The 16,075-nt window shown below is 55.5% G+C and overlaps 2 protein-coding genes across 5 annotated transcripts in view; both read left to right on the forward strand.

The window, feature by feature from the left end:
• Positions 1 to 6,068, forward strand: part of POMT2 (protein O-mannosyltransferase 2) — a 47,424-nt gene extending 41,356 nt beyond the window's left edge. For 2 of the 4 annotated variants that reach the window (XM_003902100.4, XM_009212035.4), the window contains 6 exons: positions 609 to 680; positions 983 to 1,042; positions 1,135 to 1,240; positions 2,200 to 2,340; positions 2,517 to 2,631; positions 3,528 to 6,068. In XM_003902100.4, coding sequence (XP_003902149.1) covers positions 609 to 680; positions 983 to 1,042; positions 1,135 to 1,240; positions 2,200 to 2,340; positions 2,517 to 2,631; positions 3,528 to 3,633 — 600 coding nt within the window. In that variant the 3' untranslated portion in view covers positions 3,634 to 6,068. Of the gene's footprint in view, positions 1 to 608; positions 681 to 982; positions 1,043 to 1,134; positions 1,241 to 1,441; positions 1,528 to 2,199; positions 2,341 to 2,516; positions 2,632 to 3,527 lie in introns of all 4 variants that reach the window. The other 2 variants (XR_004184846.1, XR_004184845.1) reach the window with 2 other exon arrangements.
• A 3,372-nt stretch (positions 6,069 to 9,440) lies between these two features.
• On the forward strand, positions 9,441 to 15,130 carry NGB (neuroglobin). Its single transcript, XM_003902099.4, has 4 exons — positions 9,441 to 9,885; positions 11,285 to 11,396; positions 12,026 to 12,145; positions 13,942 to 15,130. Exons 1-4 carry the CDS (start codon positions 9,797 to 9,799, stop codon positions 14,074 to 14,076), a joined length of 456 nt encoding a protein of 151 aa, XP_003902148.1. The 5' UTR covers positions 9,441 to 9,796; the 3' UTR covers positions 14,077 to 15,130.
• The last annotated feature ends 945 nt before the right edge of the window (positions 15,131 to 16,075 follow it).

Genomic DNA, 16,075 nt, shown 5'->3' on the forward strand with positions numbered 1-16,075 from the left:
TGTGATCTCGGCTCACTGCAACCTCCACCTCTCGGGTTCAAGTGATTCTCCTGCCTCAGCCTCCCGAGTGGCTGGGATTACAGGCACCCACCACTACGCTCAGCTAATTTTTTGTATTTTTTAGTAAAGATGGGGTTTCACCATGTTGGCCAGGCTGGTCTCGAACTCCTGACCTCAGGTGGTCCACCCACCTCGGCCTCCCAAAGTGCTGGGATTACAGGCATGAGCCACTGTGCCTGGCAGTAAGCCTCATTTTATATCCCCTCTCCGATCATTTTCACACCTTGTCCTTGGCTTGGCAGATGGGTATATATTTTGTGCCCATTGTAACAATTTCCTCATTCCCCTTTCCCTTCTTTTTCCCTAGCGTAGAGGGTTGGAATGGACCCCTTATGGGAAATGGAGGCTTGTTTGGGAGAAGTAAAGCAATTGTTGTAGGCAGGCAGACAGTGGCTGCAAATGATCCCTGATTCTTCTCTGCAAGGGAAGGGAAGAAGAGAAGGTTGTGCTCGGCGCTTGGCCCTGTATCAGAGAAACCTGGGCCTCACATTTCTGTCAACCCTCCAGATCTCCGTCTTGACTAGCTTTTCTTTGCTACCTTCATGCAGGGGAACAGTGGCCTCAAACCCAAGGACAATGAGTTCACATCCAAACCCTGGCACTGGCCTATCAACTATCAGGTAGGATCCGAGGCTGGGGCTCCTCCCAGGAAATGGAGCCAAGAACGAGACCAGGGAGACGGGTGGAGGTGGGGGTGGGTATGCTAGGGCAGGCAGATCCTGGGATGGGTTGGCCAGAGGCAGGGCTCTGTTTTCTGCCCTAATTCTGACCCTGCCTTCCCAGAGAGCTCATGTAGAATTTGCATAGCCTGAGCCTCATGTCCAGCCTCCCTATCTGTGAAGGAAGACCATCTTCCTCCCCCTAATGGGTGTGGCCAGGGATGGGCTGGACCTGGGTCAGCAGGGTGATCTCCGTTCCACAGGGTCTACGCTTCTCAGGGATCAATGACACAGACTTCCGAGTCTATCTGCTTGGCAACCCGGTGAGTGCCTAAATATTCCTGGCTCAGGCCCTGGAGCACTTGCCCATGGAGAGTGGCTGCGTTCTCATCTGCCCATTCCCATTTCTGCACAGGTGGTTTGGTGGCTGAATCTGTTGAGCATCGCCCTCTACCTCCTCTCAGGGAGCATCATTGCTATAGCCATACAGAGAGGGGCACAGCTGCCAGCGGAGGTTGCAGGTCAGGTCCCCTGGGGCTCTCCCTCCCCTGACCTGGTGGTAGCAGAGCGCCTGCACCCCTGGGGAGGGCCGGCTGCCTGCTGATGGGCCATCCTTTATGTTTACCACCCCACACCTTCCCTTATCCTTTGCTTTTGAAAGCTAACGACCCCCAAGTACCCAGTGCTGTGTTAAACACTTTACTTCCTCCCAACAACCCTAGAGCGTTGGCAATTATGACCCCCATTTTATGGATTAGGAAACCAAGGAACCATGAGATTAAGAAACTTGTCCCAGGATATACAGCTAGTAAGTGATAGAGCTGAGGCTCAAACCCGTGCAGTCTGACTCCACCGCCCTCACTTTTAGCCCCATGCTATGTACACAGCTGCCCATCTTTTCTCTTCTGTCACCTCCTTGTTCCATGGCCCTGTCCTCTCTGGGCTAGAGAGGAGCCTCCAGGGTTATTGGGTTCCTATCCCAGTGCTGTTCTTGGTAACTCTGGCTGCCAGACCATGGGCCACAGCACCTGAGACAGTCACACAGGCCCTTTTGCCTCTGCAGCTGTCTGTCTGAACAGTCATAGTCCCAGACACCCCCTCACTCCATCCTCACCTGTGACCTCACCTTAGCGCTTGTCTGCCGCTGCAAAGATCTGTGTGGCAGCAAAGATGTGGGAGGTGGAAGTAGGGAGTGAAGCTGTCTGCAGGTGTAGAGGGGTTTCTTTAGAGGCTGGGCTGCCTCCTGCTGGTGCTTGGTGTACCTGCCATTGGTGCCCAGGCCTCACTAGGCTGGACCCTGACCAGAGTTCTCGAGCTCCAGCTTCTCTTCTTCCAGTTTCTGTAGCGTGGTTTGGGTTGGTCCAATGAGGTGATGTGACATATTCAAGGTCACACAGCAAGGAAGGGGCAGAGCTGGACCAGAGCCTGGAATCTCTGCCCACTCCTTGTCTTCTGACCGGGCTGTGCTGCTTGGGCCCAGGGTTGTCCCAGGTCCTGCTGCGAGGAGGCGGCCAGGTCCTGCTCGGCTGGACACTCCATTACTTCCCGTTCTTCCTGATGGGCCGGGTCCTCTACTTCCACCACTACTTCCCAGCCATGCTCTTCTCAAGCATGTTGACAGGTCAGTGCCACCCACCTGGACTTGGGAGACAGAGCAGGTGGAGGGGGGGCCACTGTGGGGCAGCAGTGCTGGGAGTGACTCTCTGCTCCTTGACTTGGAGTGGCTCCTTCTTCTGTAGCCCAGAAGTCATCCCCTGCCTGGCTGACTCCAGGTTTCTCTCCTCTCCTCTGCTCTAGGCATTCTGTGGGACACCCTCCTGCGGCTCTGTGCCTGGGGCTTGGCCTCTTGGCCCCTGGCAAGAGGCATACACGTGGTGGGAATCCTGAGCCTGCTCCTGGGAACCGCCTACAGGTGAGCATCCCTGCACCTCACGTGCCCTCCCAGTGCGGGCTTAGTGGTGCCTCAGCCCTGATGCATTCGAGAATCCCCTGTGGTGCTTTTAACACCACCAGTGCCCATGCCCAGAGGTTCCGCTTCACCCCGGCCCAGGTGGGGCCATGGCTTCCAGAGTCCCCCAGGTGATCCTAATGTGCAGCCAGGTAGGAGAAGCAGGGCTTAATCTGCCTTTTCCCCTTTTGCTGGTGGTTCAGCTTTTGTGCCATCCCAGCACACCTGGAAGGGTACCCCTCTAGTCACAGTGACTCCCTGCCAAAACAGCTCCCAGAGGGGGAGGGTGGGAATGGGGGGCAGGGTACCCCTCTTTAGTCACCATGGCCCCCTGTCGGAACAGCTCTTGGGGTGGGGGGCCACTGGGTGGCAATGGGAGACAGGGTACCCCTCTTTAGTCACTGTGGCCCCCTGCTGGAACAGCTCTTGGCGGGTGGGGTGGGAAGGGTGGGAATGGGGAGTGTGGGGATGAGTGGCTGGAAGGGAGAGTTGTTTGGAAGTCTCCCCGGTTCCCCACTTGGTGCTGGGCCTGTGACCTGCGAGCACGTGCCTGCCTAAGAGGGCTACATTTACATGTTGACAAACACTCCGGGCCAAATAGCCCATAACGAGACCCCTAGAAGGGTTGCCCTCCTGGGCCTCTTGGGAAGAGCCCTTTTCACGATTGTCACTGAGTCAGCATCTACTAAGCTGTCCAGCTACAGTGTGCCCAGCGGGACTCAGACAGACAAGGCCATGAAAGAGAACTGGGCTTGGCGATGGGGAATTTCTCTGGAGCTCCAGCAGGAGGAATGGAATTCAAAGCCCCTCAGCTGAGGCACTGGGGGTGCCAACTGCTTCCTGCTGGTTCTCTCTCACAGCTTCTACCTCTTCCACCCTCTGGCTTACGGGATGGTTGGTCCCCTGGCCCAGGACCCCCAAAGTCCGATGGCAGGACTAAGGTGGCTAGACTCATGGGACTTTTGAGGCCACTGCAAAGATTCCATCCTGGGTCCAGGACTTCCCAGGAGAGCCAGCTGGGGAGCAGTACTGGACCCTTCCAGCTGTGAGGAAGCTGCCTAAGGAGCCTGAAGAATTCTGCCCACCAGGACCCAGCTCTGGGAGTGCAGTGGGAATGGAACCCAGCATTGGAGAGAGCCGGGAGAGAGCCGCAGCTCCGTCCACAGCACCACAGAACCACAGCACCACAGAACCACAGAGAGGACGGCACCTCTCAGGCTGCTCCCTCGTGCACAGCGTGGGGGAGGATGGGTGCCAGAGGGTGGGTGTGGGGGTGTGTGTGTGTATGTGAGGGCACATTGTCCATATCCCTGTGGAATACAGGCCATGTAACTGTGGACAGCTGAGTGTCATAAACTAAAATAGTCCAGGCTACAGTATTTTCTGGTATTTTTTTCATGTTGGATTTCTTTGGTTTTAGTTTGTAAGATCCATCAAAAATTCTTAGACCTCTAAGAGGGCCTTGAGGGCAGAGAATACTGACCTCACCTTGGGATGTCACCAAAGGCAAAGCAGATGGGACTGTCAAAGTTGTGCTGCCCTCCCTCCCACAAACAGATGAATCCAGCGTGGAGAAAGGCGCACCGCCCCGAGCTGGAGGGCCTGGCTCCCACCACGCCCCCAGTGGCTGCAGGTAGCTGGACTTCCTGCCCCTGACGCACAGAGAGCACCGGACTCAGGAGCGTCGGCCTGCCTTAGTCCTTGGTTCCTCGTTTTTTGGGATTGTCACACTGTGAGACTCAGAGGAGGAATGATGTCCTATCCTGGGCTGCTCAGTGTTTCCAGGCCCTGTGTGCCAGAGGCCGGGTATCTCCAAGTGCATCTGGCCTGGCCTGGAGGGCAAGGCAGATGCATTCTCCTGGCTGCTGGGAGAGCCCTTGGGAACCTTGCTTAGCGCCCAAGGTAGATGAGAGACAGGACAGGGAATCTGCGTGGTGCTGGGGTATGGGGACTCTGGCCTTTCCAAACTAATGTTCCTGTCACCTGCTGAGCTTTCCCAGTGTCACTTCTACAGTCCTCCTCTGCTCACCCCTCCCTCACTCTGTGGGCAGTTCCCTTTCTCTCTGTCACTGCTGCAGCAATGAAGACCCACGGCACCTAGAAATGCATCCCAGCTTCCTGCATCTACCACGCTGCAGCTCGAACGAGAAGCTCAGAGCTGCCCCTTCCACTTCCTCCCCGAAAGGGATAAAGAAAACCCTGTGGTAGAACCAAACCACCCAAGGCCAGCCCTTCAGCCTGCCTCCTCCTTCCTGGTGCATGACAACATATTTCTTTTGTCTCAGAGGACTTTGGTGCTTCAAGATTTAATGATGAATCTGCCACACTCCATTTTCCCCCCTCTGTAGCTCCCAACAACTGTGACAGGGTCAGATCTCTTTAAAGCATCTTCAGGAGATGGTTGCCACGGAGACTGGATATTGGTCCCAGGGACAGGCTGTGCTACCTACTGGGTGGTGGGGAGGGAAGCTTCTGGCCATGCTTGGACATTCAAACCAACCATCATTAATGTTAATAGAGGAAATGCAGCAACATCAAAAGCAAGGCAGGTTGGTTAATTAGATCTGGGGCCTGATGACCTCCCTCTCCCACCGCTACAGCCCTTTTGACTTCCCCCAGCAGGAAGCGCTGTCTGTGCGGCTGAGTCTGGGCTGCTTGCTTAATTGCATTTCTGGTAGGGAAGGAGAGGAGGGATGCAGAAGCTCTGCTCCCTGCTTCCACCTCACCATGTTTCCTCCCCTCCCCTCCCTCCCTCTCCTCCCCACAGGCAGAACTGCTTTCTTCTGAGCCGGGTGGGCTCTCCTGCAGGTAGAATGCAGGGATCTGTGCTTGGCTCTTAGCAAAGCAGGTGGCCCACAGTGACCTCCAGGAGGTGGCTGATTTTCCTTTGTGCCTTCTTGTTTCTCAGTAGGAACTTGGAAGGGAGGAGCTCTGAAGGAGCCAGAGGGGCAGCCACCCCGCATGAGGGTGAGGAAGGAGAAGCCCAGCAGCCTCTACCCATCCCTCCCTCCCAGTTAGGCTGCACTGGGGCCGAACGCTTCCCTGGGCTCCCACTGCCTTCTAAGGAGCCAAGGAGAATTTCCTGCCCACTTTCTCTTCCTCCATGCCCAAACTGGCAGGTGCTTCTCTGGGGGCAAGGTCACATGGGTTGATGTAGCTTTGAGTGCTGAGGTTCTGTTTTCTGCAAGATGCTGGAGAAAGGCTGTCAGGGTGCTTCTCTGAATATGGGCTTTAGCCTTAGCACTGGCAGAAACGTGATGTGTCCCACAAACCGCTGGTAGAGGAAGATGTTCGTCAGTCCAACCTCCATCCAGCTTCTTGAGCCTATTTGGTTTAAAAAAAAAAAAAAGGCTTCTAATCAGAAGCCACTGACTTTTATAATAAATAGCAGTTGTTTTGAATGCCTTGTTGTCCTTGTACTTAATTGAATCTGACTTGCCCTCTGGCTCCCAGAAAGGCCTCCCTGAGAAGAATGTTTTGAGTGCCCGAACCACCCTGTGTGTCATGTCTGAGGCTGATCTAATTCCAGCAGAGGCCCTGGGCTGGGCAGGTGAGCCTGATTACTCCAGGGGGCATTTGGACCTCCCCACGTATACAGTTATTTGAGTAATGTTGGTTGTCATTTTGGTATATTTAAACTGACTCCAAAATAAATAGGAAGCTGGACCTCTGATTTGTCCTCTTTCAACCTGCTCACACGGCATAGAAAGGAGTGCAAGAAGAGGTACAGCTGTCCCCTTCCCAGACAGCTGAGTGTCCCAGCACTGGAGCAACTTGCCATTCTGCCCGCATCTTGACAGGGGTCTCCTGTTATGAGGAGTGATGCTAAGGATCTGAAGGCAGCAGGAGCTGACCTGAGTGTTGGACAGAGAGTGGGGGAGGGGAGTAGCACTGTGCTGTGGAACTGGGGGGCTTCTGGACCGCCTAGCCACCCTCTGGTGGGGGCTGGTGGGGAGAGAGGGGTATGTGGGTCTTCAGGAAGTGGAACATGCCTACGACAGGCAGGTTAGGAAGGGACCAAGTCGCTCTTCCTTGAGTGGCACAGCTTCGTTTACAAAGTCTCAACACATCTCTGACATTGAATCCTCATAAAGGCCCAGTGAAGTCGATGATGTTTCTGTGCCCGTTCTACCCTTGAGAGATTAAGTGACTTGCCTTAAGGTCTCGCGATGGGTAAATAGTAGAGCCAGGACTCAGTGCCAAGTTGGGGTTTTTCTGCCTCTCTAGTCTGGTCCTGGGACTAGAAGCACCTTCCCAGAACAGCCTGGCAGCCCTAGATACCCGGGAGAGAAGGCCTGAGCACTCAGCCCGAGGTCCCTGAGCAGCACCTTGCCATGGGCCTTCTGCTTAATGCATCGGCAGCGGCTCATCTAGGGCCCAGGTTTTCCAGGCTCTCCCAGGTGCACCCAGATCAGTGTGTGCTGGTAGATGTTTAACAACAGGTGTTCTGGGAGGAAAAACTGGTGTGTATAGCATTTGCCAATTTCCATGGTGTAAATATTCCCAGTATGTTCTTTTTTAAGCTACCAACTTGATGCCACTGAAGGAGAAGTTGGAAAAAGATGCGTACAGTTGGTTCTTGAAAGCCATATAAATGCTGGCTCCAGCACACTGCTGACCCAGACCTGGTGACCATGGCTTGGTCCGAACTATGGTGGGGCTCTTGGCCACAGCCCATTAAAGCAAGGGAGGCATGGAGGCCTACAGGATGGGAAAGAGAGACTTGAGGTCAAATCCTGGCCCCACTGCTTATTACCTATGTGACCTTGGGCTAGTTATTTAACCTCTTTGCCTCTGTTTCCTGAGCTGTAAAACGAGGGTATGATAAATAGCACCTACTTCGCAGAGTTATTGTGAGGATGAAAAGAGGAAATGAAGTAAGGTGCCCAGAACAGTGTCTAGACATAAATGCCAGCTCTGTATTATTAATGATACATGGACCTCAGTGACCAGCACTGGCTCTGGGACAGTACTTGAACTCTCCTCTAGGTTCTTACCTCCTGGGCGGATGACCCACAGGGAGGAGACTCCTGTGACTTTTACCGAGCCCCTCAAATGTGGGCTCAGACCCTTGGTCTCCTGGTGGGGGGAATACATCACTCTCGTCGCTTAGGCCCATTCAGATTCTCAGGCCTTTCTTGAAGGAACCAGGGATAGAGTGCACTTACCTTGGCTTGTCTTACTTAGCACGTATCTCCTGGCTCTAGGAAGACAAAGAGTGAAGCCATGGTTTGAGTGCTGACTCCACTTACTAGCTAGGTCCATTAACCCCTACTACCTCATCAGACTCCAGACCGTGGCCAGAGGAGAGAGGAAGCAAGATGGGTCCTAAGTGTAGACTGCTGGCAAGAAGCGCAAGCTGGGTAGAGTGGAGTATCTTAGACCAGCCAGGTGGCCTGCACAGAGCACTGAGCATCTGGGCACTGAAGAGTGAAGCTCACCAGTGACACATGGCCTTGCCCTGTGACCTGTTGCACCTGGCTGCAGGTCCACAAGACCCCAAGCTGGAAGTCTAATCACGTCTTGTCCCTTCAACCCCCATCCCTTTGTGCTCTTGCTTGGAGACCTCCTGGACCTTAGGACACCAGCATTTCCAGGCTGCCTTACAGCCTTGCTCTCCTGCTCCAGCCCAGAGATTTGTGAGGAAATGGGAAATAGAATAGGGGATACCACAAACTCCTGAGTCCTTGGAAGAGGGAGAACAGCTACATGGTTTCCTGGGGCATGGCTGGGAGCAGGAAAGAAGAGTTCTGCTGAGGCACTCAGTTCTGATTCAGGGCCAGAAGGAGACATTTTCAAGACCAGAACTCACCACTCCATGTCTAACACAGGGCTGGGCATGGAGCCCCAGCTGTTCATAACCGGGGACTTGGGAACACCCACCTTCTATCCATGGACCCAAAGGAGGTGGACTAAAAGGCCCCAGAGGCCTGGCCACCCAACCCGCTTGCTGCACAACTGAGGAAACAGGCCCAGAGAGGTGTGGACAGACAGAGGAGATAGGCTTGGAGACCCCTGAGGGAATAATGAGAGAGAAATAAAGGTGAAATGGGCTTGCTCTCCCTAACCTGGGCCACCAGCACTGGGCTGGGCTCTGAGGAACTTCTGCTTTGAAACAGAAGAGTTTAGTTCTAATTGACAGTTGGCCAACTGCACACCCTGAGTGAGGAGCATGGATTCTATCATCTGAACTTCTACTGAAAAATTAAACAGTACTTCCATTAAAAAGAAAAAAAAAAAAGATTAAAAATCATGGAAGTGGGGACGGCCCAGGGAGGGGAGAGGTGAAAAATTAAAATTAAAATTAAATCATGGAATGGTAGAATGTTAGAGATGAACTCCCTCAAGATTCCATCCTGGCCAAGCAGAGCTGGGATTAGAACTTGATCTCAGGGATTTCTAAAGATGGAGTCTCAGAAAAACCCAGGCCTGGCTGGGAATGGCTGTGGTCTTGGCCCTGTCCCTACGGCTGAAAGCCCTGGTGGTCCCCAACGTGTGCTGGTGCCCTAGTCAGACCGAGAACTAGGCCCCTAGGCCGCCTCCCAGGCCTGACCTGCAGGCCAGGTGGGTGGCAAACTCAAATGCCTCCAGCAATGCGTGAGTTGAGGGGCCTGTGGAGAGCGGGGCACGCAGCGCCTACCTGAGGCGACCAAATTCAACACAGTGCCCTCGGGGCTCAGGAGGAGAAACTGAGGCCTGGAGAGCTTCAGCGACGTCTCTTACGTTCTGCAGGCCGGGCCTTTTGCAAGCCACCAGGTCGTCGCTGGCCAGAGCGGCTGGCGGAGGGAGCGCGCGCCTTACTGGCCTGGAGGGGGCGGGGGCCGCGGCGGCTTTAAAGCGCCCAGCCCGGGCGTCGCGGGGCGGGGCGGCTCTCGCGGCTGCGGGGCGCCGGGCGCAGCGGCCGAGCGGGGTGCCCGGAAGCACAGCTGGGGTGCCTCCACCTACGGCTGGCCGTGCGCCTCTTCTCTCCCGCGCCAGGGAAGGAGCGGCTGCGGCCCCCGCCGGGCGGAGGCACGGGGGGCGTACGGGGGGCGGAGGGGCCCGTCGCGGAGGAGATGGCGCGGCACGTGAGGTGACGGCGCCCGAGCCCCGAGGGTCCCAGCCACGCGCCCCGCGTCCCCGGGACAGCATGGAGCGCCCAGAGCCCGAGCTGATCCGGCAGAGCTGGCGGGCGGTGAGCCGCAGCCCGCTGGAGCACGGCACCGTCCTGTTCGCCAGGTGAGGGCGGCCCGAGCGCCCGGGGGTGCGGGTGGAGGCTGCCTCGGCGGGAAAGGGGTCACGCGGCAGGACCGGCCCCGAAGGAGGGAAAACTGGCTGCTGCCGGGGCTCTGGGGCGGCTGCCAGATGTGCGCCAGAGGAGCGGGGCGCGGCGACGGATGGCACAGCCCCTCTGCCTCTCTCTCAACCGTGGGCGCCTGTTGCCAACCAGCTCCGCACACCCGGCTCCCAGCGGGGCTCCCCGGGCCGGGCGGGGTCTCCTCCCGCGGATCTCCACACATCTGGGCGGGTGGACCTCCGTCCTCGCGCGGGGCCCCCACCCCGCCTTGTGCCTCCTGCGTGTGACTGCAGGGGTGCACCCCGCTGCAGGTATCAGGGTACTGGGGTGCCCCGAGGGCCGGGGAGGGGAGGTGTGCGGGGCGAGCTCCTGCGCCCATGTGTGAGCTGTCTGGCTCCAGGTGTGTGGATTCCTGACAACCAACAAGACAAACCTTTCCGAGGAAAGAGCCAGAGAGCCGCCGGGGAAGGGGTGACAGATGCGGGAGCCTCACCGCAGGGGAGAAGGGTTGGGGGGTGCACAGGCCCCGGGGGGAAGGGAAGGCCAGTCTCCAACCTCAGCTCCCCGTCTCGGTAACCCCTCCGCCATCACCAACCTAGCACTGCTTTCCTCACCGTGGTGTTCCCAATCCTTGGCACCCTCGGGCAGCCCAGAACTTCTGCCCAGGTTTCCGCAAAACCGCCCCCAATACAAAAGGGGAAAAAATTCAGTTACCCGGTGAGACTTCCCAAATGCCAAGGAGAGCCTCTGCTTCTGCCTCCAGACTCCCCCAGCTCACTTTTTTCTCGGGCACCCGCCGTGGCTCCACTACATCCAAGCTGTGTGACTTTAGACGAGTTCTAGCCTCGCCGGGCTTCTGTTTTCTCCTCTGTAAAACTGGGGTAACAGTTGTACCCACTGCTTAGGATGGTGAGGAATACAGTTAAAACTCCAGCCTGGGTGACACAGCGCGAGACTCCGTCTGGGGGGAGGAAAGAGAGAGAGAGAGAGAGAGAGAGCGCGAGAGCGAGCGCTCTCCACACAATGTAACTCCAGGTTTCTTGTTTGGGGACATCTTCCTGTCCCAAATCACACCCTTCAGCTATTCATCGAGGGGCTCCTGCGTGCCAGAGGCCCTGGGTCACATTTGCCCTTTCTAGGATGCTGCCCAGAGCCAGCAGGTGTGAGGAGGAGGGCACTACCGAAGCTGACTAGGGAGCAGTGCCAGGTGGGAGAGTCTGCTGTGGTTTGCAGCTGAGACCCGGCTCGGCACCCCCGCCCTCTGACTGCAGGACAGCCAGGCTTGCTGGGGCTTGCAGGGGCTCACACTTCAGGGCTAACACCTGGGCCTCACCCCCACAGGCTGTTTGCCCTGGAGCCTGACCTGCTGCCCCTCTTCCAGTACAACTGCCGCCAGTTCTCCAGCCCAGAGGACTGTCTCTCCTCACCTGAGTTCCTGGACCACATCAGGAAGGTGAGAGGGAGGCAGAGCTTCTGTGACCTCTGGGATCCAGCAAAGCACCTCCCTGGTGGAGAATGGGGAAAATGACTTTCTGCCCCAGGCCTAGTTTTACTCCCCTCCTGTTCCCCCAAGCAGGGTATCAGCTCCTTTCCCTCTGGACTGGATTGGTCTGGGACATCAAAATCAGCCTCTTTCCCTACCCTGTGTTCAGAGAGCTGGTCCCAGCCTCTGTCATTGCCTTTGTCCCCTGGCTCCCATAGGTTGTGTTAGCACAGATCCTCGTCATTGGGAACGATCTGCCTTTGAAAACCAGGCTGAGATTTTCTTAGAATCTCATGATTCTCAAAGGGCCTCAGTTTCTCCTTGTCCCGGCAGACAACACTCTCCAGTAGGCGTGTTTAGAGATGTGAATTCCTCAGAGGAGAGAGGCTTCCTTCATGGGTGTAACATTAGTAGTTTGGCCACCATGTATCGTGTGCCCCCTATATGTAGTAGACACAGGCTGCCTTTGACCCCTGATCCTGGAAACTGAGGGTCCTGCTGGTGTCTCTTGCTTTGGGACCCTCATGCCTTGGGCTGTGATTGTGAGAAGATGTGGCTGCTCTGGCCTCTCTGTTTCACTGCTGCCTTGGCCTTGGCAGGTGATGCTCGTGATTGATGCTGCGGTGACCAATGTGGAAGACCTGTCCTCACTGGAGGAGTACCTTGCCAGCCTGGGCAGGAAGCACCGGGCAGTGGGTGTGAAGCTCAGCTCCTTCTCGGTGGGTAAAGGAGCTCTGACTCTCTCCAGAGCTCCTGGCCTGGGGCCACTTCTCTCTCCCAGACTTCCCCTAGCCACCTGTTCTGTCTCCCATTCCCATATCCTTAGATAACCAGGGCTGTGGGCCTGCATCTGTTACCTGCTGTGTGGCCCTGACATGGGCTTGACCTCTCTGAGCTTCCAAGTTCTCTTTTCTGATATGGCTTCTTTTAAAACCATAAAAGTTAAGGAGCCTTTGGGATTAGCTGGTCTGCTTAATTTCCTATTGCTATGTATCAAACAACCCTAGAACTATGACAATGCTTTCCGATTTCTCATGGCTGGGCTCAGCTGGGCAGCTCTTCTGCTCTGCATGGTGTAACTGGAGTTACTTGTGTATTGTGTTTAGCTGGGAGTTCAACTGAGGCTAGAATGTCCAAGGCCTGTCAGCCTTTGAGCTCTGTCCCTGCGGTTTGTTGTCATTCACTAGTCTAGCTGAGCTTCTTTATAGAATGGAAGCTGAGTTCTGAGAGGGAGTTTTTAGAGGACAGGCCCCAGTGTGCAAGCGCCTATAAAGCCTCTGCTTGCGTCACTCTTGCTAATGTCCCACTGACCAAAGCCACTCACATGGATAAGCCCAGTGTCAATGTGGGAGGACCCTAGTCAAGGGCATGAATCCTTGAGGTGTGGCCCACTGGGGGCAACTGATATGACAGTCTACCAAACAGTCCAGTCACCTTGCCAGATGGTGAGCACCTTGAGGAAGGAGCTGTGTTGGTCTTGTCCTCCTCTCCATCCCCAGCACCAGCACAATGCCTGATCTACCAGGGCTACTGTGGATATTCAGTTAATATTTGTGAGATAAATAAACCTTATTTTATTATGAGTAATAATAGCAAATGAAAGCCATTATCTTTATTTATTTATTTATTTACTTATTTATTTTGGGGACAGAATCTTGCTCTGTCACCCAGGCTGGAGTGCAGTGATGTGATCACAGCTCCCTGCAGCCTCAACTTCCCAGGCTCAAGTGATCCTCCCACCTCAGCCTCCCTCATAGCTGGGACTACAGGCATGCACTACCATGCCCAGCTAATTTTTGTAGTTTTTGGTAGAAATGGGGGTTTTGCCATGTTTCCCAGGCTGGTCTCAAACTCCTGGGCTCAAGTGGTCTGCCCACCTCGGCCTCCTAAACTGCTGGGATTATAGGTGTGAGCCACTGTGCCTGGCCTGTTATCGTTGTAGGCTTCCTGTATACAGATGCTGTGCTAAGAGCTTTTTCTGGATTATCCCATTTAATCATCCCAACAGACCCAGGAGGTGGAGCTTCTACTTTCCCTATATCACTGATGAAACAGCTGAGGCTCAGAGAGGTTACATAACTTACTCAAGGTCACCCAGCTGATGAAGAGTGGAGTCAGAATCTGCACTCAGGTCTAACTGGCTCCAGAGCCCAGACTCTTAACCCCATCATTGCTGCTTTGCAGATGAGGAAACTCAAGTCAGGGGGCAATGACTTGGTTTGGTCTAAGCTGGAAGGTCTCAGGCAATGTCTTGACCCCACTCATGGGGTGTTTGCAAGACCAAGAGTGGGGTGAAAAATGTGAGGATATAAAGCCTCACATTTAGAGGGAAAGGTGGGCACAATGTGATACCCAAGGATTTGGGTAGGACCCTGCTCAGGAAGCATGGACTCCGTGCAGGAGGAAAAAAAGGCCCAAGAGCCCTAATCAACCCTAGGCCTCAGTTTTCTCACCTGTGGAATGGACCAGTGCCTTCCTGCCTTTGGAAGTGACAAGGTGCCTCTTGCCTCTGCAGACAGTGGGTGAATCTCTGCTCTACATGCTGGAGAAGTGTCTGGGCCCTGCCTTCACACCAGCCACACGGGCCGCCTGGAGCCAGCTCTACGGGGCTGTGGTGCAGGCCATGAGTCGAGGCTGGGACAGCGAGTAAGAGGCGACCCTGCCCAGTGGCCCCCATCTGTTTGTGTCTGTCTGTTGGTCTGTATCTGTTGTAGCCCAGGCTCTCCAAGCTTCCCTGCATCTTGGTCCTTGTCCCCTTGTCCCCTGGAGAGGTGCTGGGGCAGGGCTGGGTCTCAGTCTCCCAGAGTCCAACTGCAGGAGTGGCTTTTCCTCCAGGAAGGGGCTTCTGGGTGTCCCCTCATCCCCAATAGCCTCTTTCCTGCCTTTTTTTTTTTTTTTTTTTTTTTACTTTTTTGGCACTCCCTCTGGCCCTGTGAGGAATGTTTTGGTGGCAGAGGTGGGATGGAGCTGGAAAGGTATGGGGGTGGGAGGGGATGGGGCTCTTCTGTCTGTCCTGCTTCTTCAGGTGAGTGCAGGCCAAGGCAGGGGTGAGATGGCTGAGCTTCCAGCGCTTTCTATCTTACTTGCCCAGTCCCTTCACTGCTTTCCTGCCCCAAGATGGCTTGCTTTTCACAAATAAAGAGAAAGGCAACTTTAGCCTTCTTGGTGGAATCCCAGGCGTGGGAGCAGAATCAGAACTGCCAGGGAAGGGAAGGGGGACCTGGGTCTCAATAGGGCTCATCTAAGTCACGCAGGCTGTGCAGATGCCCTGACAGGGTTGGTTTCCTTTGGCATCATTCCCTTTCCCTCGTTCAGTACTTCTGCCAGGAACTCCCTGACTATTCCGCTGCTGCGGGAACCCAGCTAGCTGGCCAGGTGGGGAGGGGCTGGGGACTGGCCAGGAAGGAGGGGTGACTTCATCCCAGAGAGACCCAAGTTCCCCCAGCCCTTCATCACCAACCCGCTCCTGCAGGAGTGAGTCTTACCTCCCCGGCCCTCCTTTCTGGCTTAGCCTGCAGCGACTGTGAGGCCACAGCTTCTCAGATTCACTGCCCGCTGTGTGCCGGTACTCAGGCAGCTGGAGAGAAGGCAGCTGCGGAGGCCCTTGCCCTCACCCCAGCCGTCTGCACTTTTACCGTTTGCTCTGTGCTGTCTGTGATCCTATAAACTCATGAGAAATAAACTGGTACTGTGTGCCTCTCGGACCCTCGGGCCTGGTCTTTTCTTGGGTCTTGGCCTGTGCCAGATGAAGCTGCAGGGCAGCGGATCTCAAGGCGGGATGGGAGGATGGAGTCAAGGAGGCCAAGGCCTGGGAGGAAGCTCTGGGAAGCCAGTGGCAGACATCTGTGGGATCTGTGGCCCAAACTGGCTGGCAGGTCACAAACCCAGCTCTTCTTCCTCCTGGGCACACAGCTGGATGTCATGCAGCCACCCTTGCAGTTAGGTGGGGTGTGTGACTGGGCTCTGGCCGCTGGACCATGCAGATGTGTGTGCCACTCCCAGGCCTGGTCCCCCAAAACTCCTGCATGCTCCTCCATGCTCTGTCATCCTTCTGCTGGTGTGATACAGACCTCACAGAGACCATGAGGGCTACGTGTTAAACATGGCAGAGCCACAGGTGAAAGGAGTCCCAACCCTGAATCGCTGCTTGGAGGAAGGTGCCCATTAATCAGAATCACCCATTTTGAGTTTTATATGAAAGAGACAAATTTCTCTTGTGCTTATGCCATTATACATTTTGGGGTTAGTTAAACCCATACCCAGACTGATCCATGGTCTGAAGCAGGTCATTGGTCATGGGCTTGGGACCCCACAGGCTGTGGGCTAGAAAGCCAGCCAGGGATGTAGGGAGGAGGAACTGCGTTGAGTGGGCATGATAGGAGCAGGTTTGGGGTTACCTCCACGTGTTCCAGCCTCAGCAGTGGATCCAGAGCCCACGCATGGCTGCAAGGCCTGTGCCTGGGCTGGCTGTCCTCACCCTAGGCTTCCAGTTTCTCAGTTGACACTGAATGTAGCAGATGCCCATGGGGCCTTGCCAGCTCCCAGATGGGGCCTCGTTTTCTTTAAGCTCAGATGCCAGGCCTGCCAGGCTATGTGATGGCAGGCACTGGGTCTGCAGCGTGTTAGGAACTCCTTGCCCTCTGTGGTGC

The sequence above is a fragment of the Papio anubis genome, chromosome 7 (assembly GCF_008728515.1).
Source record: "Papio anubis isolate 15944 chromosome 7, Panubis1.0, whole genome shotgun sequence".
NCBI lineage: Eukaryota > Metazoa > Chordata > Mammalia > Primates > Cercopithecidae > Papio > Papio anubis.